A 17,766-nucleotide genomic window follows, 5' to 3' on the forward strand; every position below is an offset into this window, starting at 1 on the left:
AGTCAGTGTTGTGTGAACACTAAGGGTTAACTATGCTATAATATATATTTGGCTGCAGAGAACAGGGAAGACTTTCTGCCTCACTATTTATTTGTAGGAGACTTTTGCATCCACAAAGCTGCAGACACAAGGCTCTCCTGCTAGCTAGACACTGCAGCAGCACATGACCTCCCTATGCCTCCTCAGGGGGGCACAGAGCGGCAACCCCTCCTATCTGTGAAGCCATCCTGTATCTTTTGTGTAAATACTCTATTTCATCACAGAGAAAACCAGCACAGAGATAGTCAAGTTGAAAAAAGTTGATAAAGGTGGTTCACACCGAAACGTCACCACTGTTTCAATAAAGTTCACCTTTTGGAATTTTGCAGTGCTGCCTACACTTTTTTCAACTTTACTACTGAAGGATTTGCCAGGATCGATGGAGGCTCTGCACCCTCTCTATTGAGGTTTCTCTCCACTGTGCACACTTGGTTTTCTTATTTGTACAGCACAGAGATAAGGAGATAAGATACACAGACTTTTGCTAAACTGTGAAGGATAGCAAAGGAACTGCTGGACATTGGTATTGAAAGTACAGGCAGTCCCCTACTTAAGGACACTCGAATTACAGACGACCCCTAGTTACAGACGGACCCCTCTGCAAACTGTGACCTCTATTAATTTATAAATATTTACAATTTGGTTAAAAGTTAACTTTATTATCCCTCATATGGCCCTGGCTGGATTATTTATTTTGTATGTAAATCACTTCCATCCTTATTTACATGTATTGTTAAGTAGTTTTACAGTATTATAGTTTGATTTCTTTTTTCTATTTTACTGTAGATTCTCAGTCTTTGGACTTGGTTCAAGAGCTTACCCTCATTTTTGTGCCTTTGCCCGAGCGGTGGATACTCTGCTAGAAGAAATGGGGGGAGAGCGAATCCTCAAAATGGGGGAAGGCGATGAATTATGTGGACAAGAGGAATCTTTCCGAACGTGGGCTAAAAAAGTATTTAAGGTAAAATATTATTGTAGTTTTTGTTTAAGGTCTTTTCAATAAAAAAAAAAAAATCAGGGGAGATATGAATCAGCAGCACAATTCGCTGCAGAGATTTCCCATGCAGGGAGTGCATTCCCACCCAGCTCGAAACAGAACAAGGTCAAAACATAGAAAGGGGAGGGTGGTTGTACAAAACACAGAAAGGAAAACACAGGACACCATAGGGAAAGAGAAGGGAGGGGCTAGTAATAATCCGAGAACACCTATCAGTGTAGTGTATTGTGATCAGTGATGCAAATAAATGAGTCAGCGTCAACATAAAGCAAACTGAGCTTTAAGGGGCTAGAAGTGTTGAGGGTGATGGCAGCTGAACGTAATCTATCCAAGGTTGTGCCTAAAAAATATATACACAAATATTTTCAAAATACCTTTTTATCACCTATACTTAGTGAGGGATTCCCAATAGCCAGAATACGGCCCTGCACGGTCCTGTACTATTGAAACAAAACAGAAATTAAATTATTTGTGACCAATTCAAGCTCCATGTCGTCATGTCTATGTTTTATCCAGTAGAGGTCCTTAGTTAAGTAGTTTTTTGCTGGTATAAGGGGTTATTTTTGCTTTGTGTTACACAGGCTGCCTGTGATGTCTTTTGTGTGGGAGATGACGTGAATATCGAAAAAGCTAACAATTCATTGATTAGTAATGATCGCAGCTGGAAGAGGAGCAAATACCGTATCAGCTTTGTGGCTGAGGCCCCAGAGCTTACTCAAGGTATAAATCTCAAGTTATTGCAGTAAATTCTATTTACAGTTACATTAGGCAAAGTATGACCTACTGATCTATTATATATGTTATAGCAAATTAAACCTGAGGTTTCTACATAATATTAGTCAATTAAATACATAATTTTTTTCTTTAAGCTCACCAAAAAGTATAAAAGAGGCAAGGGTTAATAATGAGGAATTCCCTATATCTTTACAGATCTCTAAACCCCTAAGGCAGGTCTGTTAATAGGAAATGTGGCCAGAAAATCCTGTGAGATGCTGTGTGCTGACAATGTGCTTAGATTTTCAGGCTACAGGTTTATGTACACACTTATGTACACTTTTATTTAGCTTCTGAAGGCTCTACTAGTATCTGACACAGAGAAAAACATACATGAGACAGATCAGAGATGAGATGAATATAACACACAATGGGGCACATTTCCATACCAGTCCCTGGTGCATTCCCTGATCCGGAATGTCAGACTGGAATGCATTGTTCTGGGATTTACTTAGATCGTGCACCCGATTTCCTGCATGTGTCGCTTCACCGATCAGGTCCTCTGGACTTCACCTCCTTCTCCCCAGTGTATGTGTATGCATTGTCTTGCGACACAATTTTTAAGTTTAATCCCGCACTCAGTCCGAATCAGTCGGATCGTCCGACGATCCACCCCCGATTTTTGTCGCATGAAAGTCGGTGCGATTGTGACATAATCCCCCTTCTAAATAGCTGTCACAGCGGCACAAATCCCGATAATTTCCAAAATACAACGAAAGTGCGTTCCACGGATCCTTAGTAAATAAGCCCGAGACCATGCTACATCTAAGATATAACACACACACAGAGTTATCTTTATCTTGTCTATAGCTTGAAGAGTAAACTCTGCATGATGCTGCCTGCCAGCAGGGAATGTCTGTGTGTGAACTGGTCTTGTAATGGAGGCGTGAGGGGCAGGAGACAGAGAGAAGAAGATATCTATAAGAAGAATCTGTCCTGCCTGACCCAGGGCACCCAAAATTGTATACACCAGGGTTGATAAAAACAGGTTGGAATTAGATCTGTGAAATTCTGTATTTTTATTAATAACAGTGAATTAGAGAATGTGTTATTTTGTTATCCTGAGTATATTTAGGAATCTTTGTGGGAATACCCCTTTAAATCATTAGATTTTATGGAAGTTTGTGTGTGCAATCTGACAGTACTAAATACATTGCTACCTATACTGCTCTATCATGGCCATTTCCTCTTAGCTCAGGTACAAGGAAACACAATAGGAGATGTACAGCACAGTGTATAGGATTAACAGTTCTTCTAATAATCTAAAAAATAGTGTAATTACTGTTAATATACTATTTCTAATCCAACATTTCTGTCTTACCAGCCCTGTACAGTATTCACAGAAAGAAGGTGTATGGTGCAAGGCTGCTAGGTCGTCAGAATCTACAAAGTGCTAAATCCAGGTACAATAAGTTGTTATTCCCCATAAACACAACTACAGTACATGGTATAATTCAGTAAAAAGACGTTTCACCATTAATATAAGAAATATATACATTACAATTCTAAAACTTTAAAGGGGTTGTCTGGGATTTAAAAAAAAATGTTATATATGGCCTGGAGAAGCAATAAACCACTTATTCTCCCATAGTGCTCACATTCAGCCACAGCACCCTCCATCTCTGGCAGGCCTGCAGTGCCGTCCCAACCACTAAAACACGCCTGCATCACACTGAAAATCAGGCTGTACATGTGCATACAGGTCACATACAAATTCAACTTAAGAACAAACCTATGGAACCTATCTTGTACATAACTCACTGACTGTAATAGACCGTGAGGCTGCAGCATACAAAGGCTCTGGTAACACCCCTAGGTGCCATTCAGACTCATTAGCATATTTTTAAAAGTTGATTTTAGTAGGAAGGAGGCCATGGATAACAGATATAAGAAAATTACCACAGTCACAGTGCCTGGATCTGTGACTAACTAAGATGTGTTCAGTGATGATTGTACTAGCCCCACTACTGAGCAGAAGTTCTCCTTTAGCCAGCTTTCTTATGCATCTCTTGTCACAGATCCTCTTTACCTTAGATCCAATTGCGGTGAATAAATAGCTCAGAAAAGCTTCATGTCTGACATTAAGAAGAATTTTAGTGCCGACCTCAGCTAGTAGCAAAGCATAGGATCTGCTGAATTATCTCATGCCAAAATACTATGAGCCACATTGCAGAGTGCGCCAGATTTATAAAAGTGCTCTGGCAGAGTGCGCCAACTTTATTTTGGTGCACCTCTAACATAAAGCACACAATACAATTCTGTCAGACACTGCATGATAAATGTGTTGTAAACTCCAACTAAGCATCGCCCTTTTATGTGCAGAAATTTGTGGCACATCAGGTATAGTGCACATATGTGTGCAAGCAGTTTGCATGTTTTTTCTAGAGGCAAAGTCCGATATAAATCTGGCGCAAAGGCTTTAAAGGAAACCTACCATGAGGAATCTACTATTAGAAGTAGACCTGATGGTAGATTACCCCAGCCTCCCTCTGCCCTAATCTGTAATGTAATAATCCTGGAACCTAACTTGTTAAAAACTTTATTTTAATATGTTAATTAACTGCAGAGGTTACTGGGGTGTGTACTAGCCTGGCCAGGCACTGGGAGCTAAGGATACTCCAAAGTATTTTAAATCACAGGCTTATACTAGGTGGTTTTCTATTTGTAGTCGGTCTACTATATTCCTTCGACTACACACAAATGGACACCAAGGGCTAAGATATAAACCAGGAGACCACCTGGGAGTATTCCCTGGCAACCATGATGACCTTGTGAATGCCTTGATTGAGAGATTGGAAGATGCACCTCCAGTAAATCAGCTTGTCAGGGTAGAAATCTTGGAGGAAAGAAATACAGCTCTAGGTAAGACAACCATTTCTTCTGTCAAACAGTTTGATGGCTTATTAGATTTTTACTCCTTAATTTCATCAGCTGTATTTGTGAGATTTTATTCCATTTGTTCTGTGACTTCATTTCATGATAACTCAGCAGGGACATATAATATGACATTTTTATATCTCGTCTTTAAATGAAGATTACAGCAAAAAAAAGGTGGCATCAGGTCCTGGGCATAAAAATAAAACTGGTTTCTACACTCTGGTCCTGTTTTGAAAATAAATGCTTGTGCCCGATCAGCCAATCATTTGTGTCCTGCCTCAGACTGGTGCGCATGTGTGAGTGTTGAGGAAGTAGGTAGCGGTGGAGGTTGGTGACAAATCGGGTGAGATATGTATGCATTCCTTGTTTTGTAAAGACACTCTATTAACTAACAGTAACATTGGAAACCCCCTTTAATACCCACCTTTAGGCTCCTTGCACAAAAAGTTTTTTTACGGTTGTATGCTACTTCTACCGTGGTGTTTCGGTACGAGCAGCATACAGCCACATGCATTTCAATGGGCAATACGTCCATCCATTTGAATAGACAGTTTGTCCACTGTACCATAAACGGGGAAAAAGACAGTGCTTGCTCTATCTTTCCCCATAAGTACGGCCATGCCGCAATCCCCCCTACAGCCCAGGCGAGTATGCGTTTGTGTGAAAGAGGCCTTTAATCAAAACATGAACAACACAAAGGGGTCAATTTATCATCTGGTAGTTTTCAATTCTGTCACATGTCCTGAACGTGCCTGTAGCCGGGGTCTTTAAAAACAGTTGCCACTCAGTACACTGGTTTTAAAAAAAATGTTTGATCATCTTTGCAGGTGTAATTAGTAATTGGACAGAGGAGGAAAGGATTCCCCCATGTACCATATTCCAAGCTCTCAAATATTTCCTGGATATCACAACTCCACCCACACCACTCCTTATGCAGCAAATAGCATGTCTTGCTACCAATGAGAAAGACAAGCAACGCCTGGAGATTTTAAGCAAGGTATAATTTTTATGATTTTTTTTTTTACCAAATATTAAAGAAAATATAGTATCTTTATTTTATCACTAAGAAATATTATAGAATGAATATTTATACATCACACTGCTAGGACTACAGAAATTATTATTATTAAATGCTTATGAATTTGAAGTCCATGGGATGCTTTAAGTAGGTTGAAAATCTCTTCAAAATCACTTAGACCCACAAATTAATTTCATCGATGAATTTTTTCATTGTTGTTTTGGTTTTCTGTGTTAACAAAATGCATTTGGGCTTCTAGGGCTTACAAGAGTATGAACAGTGGAAGTGGTACAAGAACCCCACCATTGTAGAGGTGCTAGAGGAGTTCCCCTCAGTTCAGATGCCATCATCTCTCCTGCTCACACAGCTACCACTGCTGCAACCACGTTACTACTCCATCAGCTCATCTCCTGACATGTATCCTGATGAAGTTCACCTCACCGTTGCAGTTGTTTCCTATCGTACAAGAGGTAAACTTACCTTGGCTGGTTGCCTTCCCTTGTTGTTATAAATATATATTTACACTTTATATATCAAAATTTTATCAAGTCAACACTTGGAGGAAAAGAAAATCTAAGTGTTTTCAAGTGGACACATGTGAATACTTTATTTTGTCTTTACAGTAAGTTTTTTTTTCAGATGGTGATGGTCCCATACATCATGGTGTCTGCTCCTCTTGGCTAAATAGAATACAGCCTGATGAAGTGGTACCCTGTTTTGTAAGAGGGTAAGTCACAAAACAATATTAACAATGTCACTATAATATGCATTAGCCATTATGTAAAGTTGTTTACATACACTGTATTTCCATGGACATGCAGGCATAACAGCTACTAGTATACCCATACCCATACCCAGGTATGGTTGCTGCTGATTATAGATGATAAAGAATGGAAGGAAAAATCAGCACCATCCTAGGTTTTACTACAGAACCCCTTAAAGAACCCCATGGGGGGAATTTATCATATGCTGGTGTATGATGGAAGCGCCCAGATGCAGCAGATAAATCAGGAGACTTAGACCAAATTTGCACTAAGACATGCAAACTCTTAATGGTGAACACTCAGAGCCCATGGCGAGTGCGCAGGAACTCCTATAAATGTCCCCCCATATGTTCCTTATCCCTTATTTTCTGACTTGCAGTGACGTAATTTGTGCCTTACAGTAAATTACTTTTTTACTTTTAGAGCTCCCAGTTTCCAAATGCCACAAGATCAACATGTGCCCTGCATACTGATTGGTCCTGGGACAGGCATTGCACCCTTTAGGAGCTTCTGGCAACAGCGCCTGTATGATATGCAGCATAAAGGTCAGAGTTTTGTATATTAAACATGTACTAATTATTAAGTACAGATAAGTACTCATTGGGGCAGATTTATCAAGCAGTCTGAAAGTCAGAATATTTCCAATTGCCCATGGCAACCAATCACAGCTCCCCTTTAAAATATTCATGAGCACTGGTGAAATGAAAGCTGAGCTGTGATTGGTTGCCATGGGCAACTGGAAATATTCTGACTTTCAGACTGCTTGATAAATCTGCCCCATTATGTGTATTTCTCAGCACTTTTTTTTACTCTTCATAGTATGGTTTATGGCTTCTATATTTATGTAAATGTCTCTACATGTATTATCAGTTATCGAACTGCAGAAAAATAGACACTACTTATGGTACCAAAGTAGTCCTTTAGGACTTCAGGAGTGCCGCAGGATATGGGATATCATTGGAAGTACTAACAAACTTTGGTATTGGTAGCTTGGGCCCTTTAAGTGGAAGGGTTTTTATTTGATATACTACCTGATTTTTGTTATCAATAGACATAAAAGTGGTTTAAAATGTATTAAATTACAGTTTCATATATACACTCACCGGCCACTTTATTAGGTACACCATGCTAGTAACGGGTTGGACCCCCTTTTGCCTTCGGAACTGCCTCAATTCTTCGTGGCATAGATTCAACAAGGTGCTGGAAGCATTCCTCAGAGATTTTGGTCCATATTGACATGATGGCATCACACAGTTGCCGCAGATTTGTCGGCTGCACATCCATGATGCGAATCTCCCGTTCCACCACATCCCAAAGATGCTCTATTGGATTGAGATCTGGTGACTGTGGAGGCCATTTGAGTACAGTGAACTCATTGTCATGTTCAAGAAACCAGTCTGAGATGATTCCAGCTTTATGACATGGCGCATTATCCTGCTGAAAGTAGCCATCAGATGTTGGGTACATTGTGGTCATAAAGGGATGGACATGGTCAGCAACAATACTCAGGTAGGCTGTGGCGTTGCAACGATGCTCAATTGGTACCAAGGGGCCCAAAGAGTGCCAAGAAAATATTCCCCACACCATGACACCACCACCACCAGCCTGAACCGTTGATACAAGGCAGGATGGATCCATGCTTTCATGTTGTTGACGCCAAATTCTGATCCTACCATCCGAATGTCGCAGCAGAAATCGAGACTCATCAGACCAGGCAACGTTTTTCCAATCTTCTTCTGTCCAATTTCGATGAGCTTGTGCAAATTGTAGCCTCAGTTTCCTGTTCTTAGCTGAAAGGAGTGGCACCCGGTGTGGTCTTCTGCTGCAGTAGCCCATCTGCCTCAAAGTTCGACGTACTGTGCGTTCAGAGATGCTCTTCTGCCTACCTTGGTTGTAACGGGTGGCGATTTGAGTCACTGTTGCCTTTTGTATCAGCTCGAACCAGTCTGCCCATTCTCCTCTGACCTCTGGCATCAACAAGGCATTGCCGCCCACAGAAGTGCCGCTCACTGGATGTTTTTTCTTTTTCGGACCATTCTCTGTAAACCCTAGAGATGGTTGTGCGTGAAAATCCCAGTAGATCAGCAGTTTCTGAAATACTCAGACCAGCCCTTCTGGCACCAACAACCATGCCACGTTCAAAGGCACTCAAATCACCTTTCTTCCCCATACTGATGCTCGGTTTGAACAGGAGATTGTCTTGACCATGTCTACATGCCTAAATGCACTGAGTTGCCGCCATGTGATTGGCTGATTAGAAATTAAGTGTTAACGAGCAGTTGGACAGGTGTACCTAATAAAGTGGCCGGTGAGTGTATATATATATACATATACACACGCACATATACATATTCAGGGGCATAACTTCAGGAGTAGCAGCCATAGCAGCTGCAATGGGGCCCACAGTGTCAGAGGGGAGGGGGGCTTATTCATAAGGCTGCTATGGGGCCCTGTCTCTCCTAGTTACGTTCCTGTATATATTGCATTTGTTAAGCTTATGCTGAATGACTTTCATATTTATAGGACTAAAACCGTGTCCAATGATCCTTGTGTTTGGATGTCGGGAATCAAAGATTGATCATATCTACAAAGAAGAGGCAATGCTTGCAAAGAACAAAGGAGTGTTTAAAGAACTATTTACAGCATATTCCCGGGAACCAAATAAACCAAAGGTAGTCAAATGTATGATTTTCTAACACTGAATTGAAATTTTACAAATCATCTTGTTCTTTTAGTTTGAAATATGCAATTACTTAAAGAGACACCGTATTTTACAGCATTAAGTAATTGTCCTTCAGGTAGGGTATTAAATCTCCTTTCTAGAATTCCTTCTTTTATGTGAAATTGTGCCTGTTTATCTGCAAAACAATCTATATTAACCCCTAGGCGCACCAGGACGTTATAGTACGTCCCCGGGGCTAGATGCTTAGCGCACGGGGACGTTCTATAACGTCCTGCTTCTGGCACCGGCTCACGAACGGAGCCGGTACCAGAAGCAGCTGCTGTCAGCTGTCTAGTACAGCTGACAGCCTGCGCTAACACCCGCGATCGGAGCCGGCTCCGATCGCGGGTGTTAACCCCTTACACGCCGCGGTCAAACATGACCGGGGCGTGTAAGGGTGTTTGCGCGGTGGATCGGATCCCCCGTGCCGCTTACCGGGGGATCCGATCCACTTCTGGGCAGCTCCGAGGACTGGCATGTGTCCCGGAGCTGCCCGGTCTCCATGGCAGTCAGACCCCTTCCGGGTCTGACTGTAAACTGTCTGAGCATGCGCAAGCTTGCTCAGACAGTTTACACTGCTCTACAATAAAATAGTATTGTAGAGCAGTGTATTGAACTTAAACCAGTGATCAGAGCATCACTGGTTCAAGTTCAAGTATGTATAAGTAAAAATATGCAAAAACACTTAACACTACACATTAAATAAATAAAAAATAAATACATAAAAATATAAGCCCCTAAAATGTCACTTTCCCATAAAAACACTTAATAAAGTATAAAAAACACAAAAACACAAAAAACCCCGCATATTTGGTATTGCCGCGTCCGTAACAATCTGTATAATAAAACAGAATCGTTACTGGACCCGCACGGTACACGCCGTAGAAAAAAAAACGCAAAAACGTTCCGAAAAAAGATCATTTTTAATTAATACCCTATAAAAAAAATGCTCTAAAAAGTAATTTAAAAAATGTTATGCACTCCAAAATAAGCCCACTAAAATGAACAACTCTTCTCGCAAAAAATAAGCCCCTAACTAGATTTGTCAGCCGAAAAATAAAAAAGTTATGCATATGAAAAGATGATGATGCTAAAATGAACAAGATTTTCTCCAAATTGGTTTTTATTAAGAACAATTGAATAAAATACACAAAACCCCCACATATTTGGTATCCCTGCGTCCATAACAATCTGCATAATAAAACAGAATCGTTATTAGATCCGCAAAGTTAACCTCGTAAAAAACAAAACAAAAAAAAGCTCCAGAAAAAAGATCATTTTCAATTAATACCCTATAAAAATGCTCTAAAAAGGGATTTAAAAAATGTTATGCACTCTAAAATAAGACCACTAAAAAGAACAATCCTTCTCGCAAAAAATAAGCCCTTAAACAGATTTGTGAGGCGAAAAATAAAAAAGTTATGCATATGAAAGACGGTGATGCTAAAAGTAACAACATTTTTGCCAAATTACTTTTTATGCACTAAAAATGGGAAAAAAATAAAAAATCTATATAAATGAGGTCTTTTTGTAATCGTGGCGACCCATAGAATAAAAATAATATACTATTTTTATGGTATGGTAAACAGCCAAAAAAAAACCCCATAAAAATCTTCCTGAAAAGTGATGATTTTCATTTCCTCCACCAACAAAGAGTTAATAAAATCTCACCAATTAGCCTATAGATTCCCCCAAATTACGTACCAGAAAAGTGCATCTCATGTGGCAAAAGAAATAAGCCCCTATAGGTCCACATTAAAAAAAGAAAAAAATTATAGCCTGTACAATGTGACATAGCAAATCTGATCTGGATGGCGCCTCCTTCCCTTCTATGCCCGGCCGTGCGCCCATACAGCAGGATACCAGCACATATGGGGTATCCGTGTACTCGGGAGAGATTGGGTAACAAACTTTGTGGAGCCTTTATTCATTTAATCCATTGTAAATGTTTAATTTTCCACCCAAAATGAGTGTATTGTGAAAAAATATTACAATTTGCAGTCTGCACCTCCATTTTGATTTAACTCCTATAAAACACGTAACAAACTTCTTAAAAGTGGTTTTTCATACGTTGAGGTGTGTAGTTTCCACAATGGGGTAATTTATGAGTCTAGCTATTATTTAGGCCTCTCAGTGTCAATTAGAAGTTGAGCAGGTCCATCTAAATGCGGGTTTTGGTGATTTTACAAAAAATGTGAAAAATGATACCTAAATTCTGAGCCTCATAACATTCTAGTAAAATATGTGGAATCTTAAAAAACCATGCCAACATAAAGCAGACATTTGGGAAATGTAAGTTATGAATTTATTTGGGAGCTATGACTATCTGCATCAAAAGTAGAGAATTTAGAACGTTGAAAATAAAGAATTTTTCCAAATTTTTGCCAAATTTAGTTTTTTTTCATAACTAAACACAAAAGATATCATCCAAATTTTTAAACTTATTTGAAGTACAATGTGTCACGAGAAAACAATCTCAAAATCCCCTGGATATCTTATAGCGTTCCAAAACTATAACCACTTATAGTGACACAGGTCAGATTTGAAGAATGGGGCCGCGTCCTTAAGGCCAAAGGCCAAAAGAGGCTGAGTCCCGTAGGGGTTAAACAATCAATATTAAAATGAACAGAGAGGCGTACTTAGCTCATTTCATATTTAATTTTTGAGACCTATCTTCAGTTCTACAATACCTTGAAACATGCTCTTAAAAGGTAAGAATCTCATATTTCAAATCGCATCAGGATTGTGATACTGGGAGCTCCAAACTGGAAAAGCAGACACCACATTTATTAATGCATAATGGTGCCGCATTGCTAAATGTGGCGCAATCTAGGAACATACACTACCACGTCCCTTTAGGTGCACAGTTTTGAAAAGTGTTGGTAAATACATGTGCAAGCTCCAAAGACACCTTTTAATGCAAACTTAGACAAAACTAAGTGGCAGACACTAATATATATATGTACATACAAGCAAAGAAAGAGCTTGAAGGGCTTGAAAAAGGCTCTTGATGAGCCAAAACGTCGCTGTTCACACTGGTATGGAATGAAGAGAAAAACTCACCTTGAATCACCACAAACAGGAGCGCTGCTCTTTCTCTGTTTGTATATTGCTGGAGGAATTGAGGCCTGGTCTTATTGGGCGTGCACCCAATACTTTTTTGATTGTGTGCCATTTGGACTTTCCATATATTATAGTAAAAAATCTAAGTTTAGCATATTTATGTTATTTATATACTTTATATTTATTTAAGAAATATGTGCAAGATGTACTGCGTGAACAGCTCTCTGATGTGACCTTCAAAGCCCTGAAAGAGCAGGGAGGACACATCTATGTGTGTGGTGATGTCACTATGGCTGGAGATGTACTCAAAAGCCTTCAACAGATTGTAAAACAACGTGGCAACATGAGCACTGAAGAGGCAGGAGCCTTCATCAGTAAACTGAGGGTGAGTGAAGGATTGTACCAGCCCCACTTATGGGTGATTCACTCTAATGCCGCAATATTACTATAATTTTCCTCTTTTCTCAAATACCCTTATTTCGTTCCCATTGATTGTATTTGAGAACCTGCCATTAGGTATTCACCATTAAACCTAATGAACGGTTTCCAGAGAAGTCTTCTCACTTTTTCCCATTCTGTTTGTAATATAAAACTCCACAGCTCATATCTTTAGCAAAAGAATTTAAAAAAAAAAAAGTCTCTATCACCTAGTCCCAAGGGGCATGTTTTCTCTTCTCCAGCGCTTCCCTCAGCTCCCTCATTTTCCCCTCCCTCCTGAATTTCTCATCAGCAAGTCACATGTAAGGGTGCTGTCACATGGTGCATTCTTGAAAATGTTTTTGACTGTTCTTGGACCATTTTTAAACAAACTGAAAATGCATACGTTTTTGTATGTTTCCCATGTGCTTGGCTGGTTTTAATTTGTTTCACAGCTGCTTACACTTCCAGAAATTAAGTAAAACAAACCATCCAAACGCATGGTAACATACCGTTTTTGCATGCATTTTCAGTGTGTTTAGAAACGGTCCTAGAACTGTCCAAGAACACAACATGTGACAGCTGTCATATTATTCACTCGTTTTATACTTATAAGTCATGAAGGCAGTCTTACAAGTGTCAGGCATCTATTTTTATATATACACTAATACATATAGGGCTGACAGTCATTGATGAAAGCACCCCTTGGTGCACCCCTCCAGCAGTGGGAAAGCAGACATTTTACTGAATGAAATTATACTGCATATTTTTCTGCACATTAGGCATGTTATGCATTAACTTTCTAACAGTCTCCTCAGTTCTTGAAGCTCTATGATATGCTTGCATTTTTGTAGAGGGATGGGGGAGAACTACACCCTATAACAACAGGAGAATTTAATATAATGGCTGATCAGCATAATGCAAAATTGTACATAATCCAAAATAGATAAAAGCTAAATGCACAGATACCATAATATATTCCATGGTTTACAGGTACTGCCATGACCAGCTGTGATCGGTAGAAGGCAGTTTAATTAGTGTCTCTTTTATATGTCCGTGTACAACAATATAGAAGTAGCCCAAGTTTGAGACTGGTCAATGCCGTCTACTGAGACCCACATTAAAGCCATATACGGTAGTATTAATTATTTTGTTGTAATTTATTTAGGACGACAACAGATATCATGAAGACATCTTTGGTGTGACTTTACGGACATATGAGGTCACAAATCGTCTCAGATCTGAATCAATAGCATTTATTGAAGAAAGCAAAAAGGACTCAGATGAGTGAGTAGCAATCTAGGTTTGTAGAAACTTGTGCCATTTTTTCCCTATTTTTATAACATCATTTTCCAATTACTTAAAAAAAAGACCTGTCAGCTCTCCTAAACTGGTAATTTTCATTTTCAATGAAATGAGAGTTCTGGTAGATTTCTCCTAGAATGTTACTATCAGTGTATTTCATATAATCAGAGGAAGTACCAATGGTGCAAGCAACGAGAAGAGATGCTCCAGAATTGTTATTCATTGAGAAAACAGATGTCACATAAAAATGCAATCTGATGTACAGGCAGCGTGTTAGAGTAGCTGAGCATACTGATATAGTTTTGTGCAAATAATTCTGTCAGACACCAGGTGTAGTGGACCCACTGGACCACCACGGATGATGACGTTAGCCAACACCTGGAAGAGGAGTCTAAGTGGTACCCAGTTTTCACCAGAGCCCATTGTAAAGTGGGTTGGACTAGTTGCGGCGTGGTACCACCAGGTTGCTCTAAAGGCCACGACTTTTTCCGCGGTGGCGGCGAAAGCAAAGTACAAAGTCGTATAGCAGAATCGTAGTCAGGGAAAGGCAGGAGCTCAGGACAGGCAGCACAGGTTCAGAGTCGGGGACGTAGCGGAAAGACATGGAAGCACTGAATCAAAGTCAATAACAGAACCGGGGTCACAATGGGAATTCACAACACGACCAGAGGGTATTAGGAACAACCTGTCTTTGAGGCTATGAGGCGCAAAGATCCGGCAGGGACACAGGAAGAGGCTGGATATTTAGCAGAATTGGCAGCCGGCCAGCACCAATTATTGGTGTGCTGGCACTTTAAATCTCCGGAAGCCTGTGGAGAGAGGGGCACAGCTGCGCTTGCGACCCGGGACGTGGGTCGCAGGAGCACCCGTGACAAATTCAATATTTTTAAAATTCTGCTCTTTTTAAAACATCTGCTCTTTCTGTGCTGTAAGTAAAAGAGGAAGTCATATAAGTGATTGACAGCTTTCTCTGTATGCAGGCAGGACACTATCACTAAAAGGACATCCTCCTTGAGTTTTCAATGTAAAAATAGCAGAGATATAAATTAATAAATGATAAGTTTCTTTCACACAAAACTATAAATACATCTACACAGCTCTTCCTGCACTAAAACATACTGACTACATATTATAGTGCATATTTCATGGTACAGATTCCCTCTAAGTACATGTAAGGCCCTCTGTTGCCAATATAGTTAAATATCAATAATAACATAATATATAGGGTGTCTATCTAGAAAAAAGAAATAAAATTAGCAGCACAGAAGGTGATAGTCTGGGTGTTACCCCAAGGAATAATCAAGAAATCCTCTGTGTTATAACAGAAAGCAGGCAGCTGATTTGTGTAGCATTAATCTACCTATCACTGTTATCTATAGAGCACCAGTAATTCCATGGTGCTGTATATCCAGTAAAGGGTTCACATGTGGAAAGAGGACCCTGTCCATGAGGACTCATGATCTATAAGGGGAAGGGGGGGCAGATGGAGACACAAGGTGAGGGAGCAGAGCAGTGAGGTTATTGCATATTCTAGGCAATCCTAACCAGATGGGTTTTCATATTGTGTCTGAAGGTTTGGTCACATTTTAGTAGAGAGTTCCAGAGTATGGGGGATGCATGGGAGAAGGCGGCCCATTTCCATCGCGTTTTTCCTATTTAGAAGGGCATTGTGGCGCATGCGATCGGATTTTGGTGCATTGGCACCAGCTTTCATGCGACAGAAAGCGGGCCGTCGGGCGATCCAACTAATTCGGACAGAGTACGGGATTTAACTTTTAGATTGTGTCGCAAGCCAAGCACTTACATGCACCGGGAAGAAGAGGGTGAACCCCGGGGGACCTGAGCGGGGAGCGATATCGGGCGCACGATGTAAGTGAATCGCCGCAGATGTGCATTCTTGTCGGACACTCCAGATCGGGGAACGCGCAGGACCAGGTAAGTAAATGTGCCCCTATGTGTGGGACGGGGTTGGCTGATTTTTACCTCAATTTGTTGTGCACTGCATAACCAGGGGAGAGACTGGAGAGAGACCTATTTATCTACAGCACCTTACTATGATGATAATAAAAAAAACTAACGTTAATATGTTTTCTCTTTCTCTTTCAGGGTTTTCTGTGCATAACTGGAATATTTCATTCTACACAGATGGCAAACTGGTCATGAGGCATACACACCCCATGCACATGGCATAACACACCTGCATGTACACTGTTTGTGGAGACATACATAAACTGTGTGTACTGCATGTATGACAACAGCCAGTCGACTCCACACCCTCATGGCAATGTGGAGATTTACATATACTAACTCGCTTTCTCTTTCTCATAAAAGCCTCCCTTACAAGATGGATTTTGTAACTTCAGAGGCATTTTTTTTAAATTGGGACTATCAGCACCTATCTGCCTGCCACCCTGTGCTGTTCTTGTCCTTTGCTCATAAACATATATTAATATATGTAATGTAAGAGACATATATGATATCTCTTCCATTGTAAAGATGGATTTCAGTTGTTTTCAATATAAACTCACTATGATAATTTTGCTTGAGATTCTGCTGCTGCATCTTGAAACAAGATATTAAATGCAAGAAAAAAAAAAAAAAAAACACCATACCCTGGTGCATGAATCTTGTCCTTGTCCTCAAGCCTTGCGTTGTGTTTTTTGGAACTGACGTACATCCAGGTAGTAAATAAGATCTTTAAAAAAAACAACATTTATGTAATATTATGCAAACTGCTAAAATTGTTATGGCCTTCGATCTGCAACTGTTCTTTTCCTTACTGTTACTGAAAGCATATGACATGTAAAGGGGATTCATCTACTTGAAAAGTTGAGCATCTTTGTAAATGCATTGCATTATTTAATTTTACAAAGAATTACAGAGCAGCATTAAAAAAAAGTCAGCTTCAGAGCTGAAATCTCCCAGCATACCTGAATGTTTGCAAAGATTTTACTTTGATTATTTACACTCTGGGAATTGTGGCCTCTACACCGTGCACTGTGCAGTAATGTGTACAGTAGGAATATTAGGCCCACTGCATTGTGGGAGCTCAGCTAAGATGTCTAATATTGTTATTTGTTACCAATACAAAAAGAAAAAGTTTTGTACTGTGTTAGCCAGTTGAAGAAATTCCTGTTAATTTTGATAGGTCAAATAAAATAACCTTCTCAAGATTGTTGTACCCCAAATCTGAGGAATATTGTCATCATGAACAAACAAACAGAAAGGGACTGTCCCCTTATATGTCAGGGCAAGTTCCCTCTCTCACAAAATGAGAGACAAATTTGGTAATACAAATGTATTACCCTCTTTGACACCCTCCACACAGGACTCAATTTATCAAAGGGATTCATGACCCACTACAACATGTAACAAATGTTATCCTGAGATAGCCAGCACCTGAGATAATGACTGAAAGGGAAAAAAAACAACACTGCCCAAGCAATCTATTTCAGGACTTGTTGTCTAAACTTTGATTTTTGTTTACATTTTTTTGTATCACTCCTGTTCCATCCATCCAGGTCAACATCTGCAAAGCGTTTGTATGTTCTTTCCGTGTTTGCCTGGGTTTCCTCCAGGTTTTCCAGTTTCCTCCCAAATTCGAAAAACATACTAATAGGTTAATAGGTCTCAAGAAGGTTACGTTATTTGACCTATCAAAAGCAACAGGAATTGTTACCAATAGTAACTAGCAAAACTGTGAATGCAGCTTTGTAACTCAGGATCAGTGCTCGGTCACTTATGTAATTTATATACAAATTAACTCAACTTCTTATTTAGATGCAATCTG

The 17,766-nt window shown here is 39.9% G+C and overlaps 1 protein-coding gene across 6 annotated transcripts in view; it reads left to right on the top strand.

Annotated features, from left to right (window-relative positions):
• Positions 1-16,593, top strand: part of NOS1 (nitric oxide synthase 1) — a 162,372-nt gene extending 145,779 nt beyond the window's left edge. For 5 of the 6 annotated variants that reach the window (XM_072142576.1, XM_072142565.1, XM_072142582.1 and 2 more), the window contains exons 18-29: positions 826-1,000; positions 1,618-1,756; positions 3,135-3,213; positions 4,479-4,672; positions 5,515-5,684; positions 5,965-6,175; positions 6,345-6,432; positions 6,893-7,014; positions 8,993-9,141; positions 12,445-12,639; positions 13,840-13,958; positions 16,083-16,593. In XM_072142576.1, the coding sequence (XP_071998677.1) occupies positions 826-1,000; positions 1,618-1,756; positions 3,135-3,213; positions 4,479-4,672; positions 5,515-5,684; positions 5,965-6,175; positions 6,345-6,432; positions 6,893-7,014; positions 8,993-9,141; positions 12,445-12,639; positions 13,840-13,958; positions 16,083-16,098 (1,657 nt within the window). In that variant the 3' untranslated portion in view covers positions 16,099-16,593. Of the gene's footprint in view, positions 1-825; positions 1,001-1,617; positions 1,757-3,134; positions 3,214-4,478; positions 4,673-5,514; positions 5,685-5,964; positions 6,176-6,344; positions 6,433-6,892; positions 7,015-8,992; positions 9,142-12,444; positions 12,640-13,839; positions 13,975-16,082 lie in introns of all 6 variants that reach the window. The other variant, XM_072142592.1, reaches the window with a different exon arrangement.
• Positions 16,594-17,766: the final 1,173 nt, after the last annotated feature.

This window comes from Engystomops pustulosus, chromosome 1 (assembly GCF_040894005.1).
Source record: "Engystomops pustulosus chromosome 1, aEngPut4.maternal, whole genome shotgun sequence".
Lineage (NCBI taxonomy): Eukaryota > Metazoa > Chordata > Amphibia > Anura > Leptodactylidae > Engystomops > Engystomops pustulosus.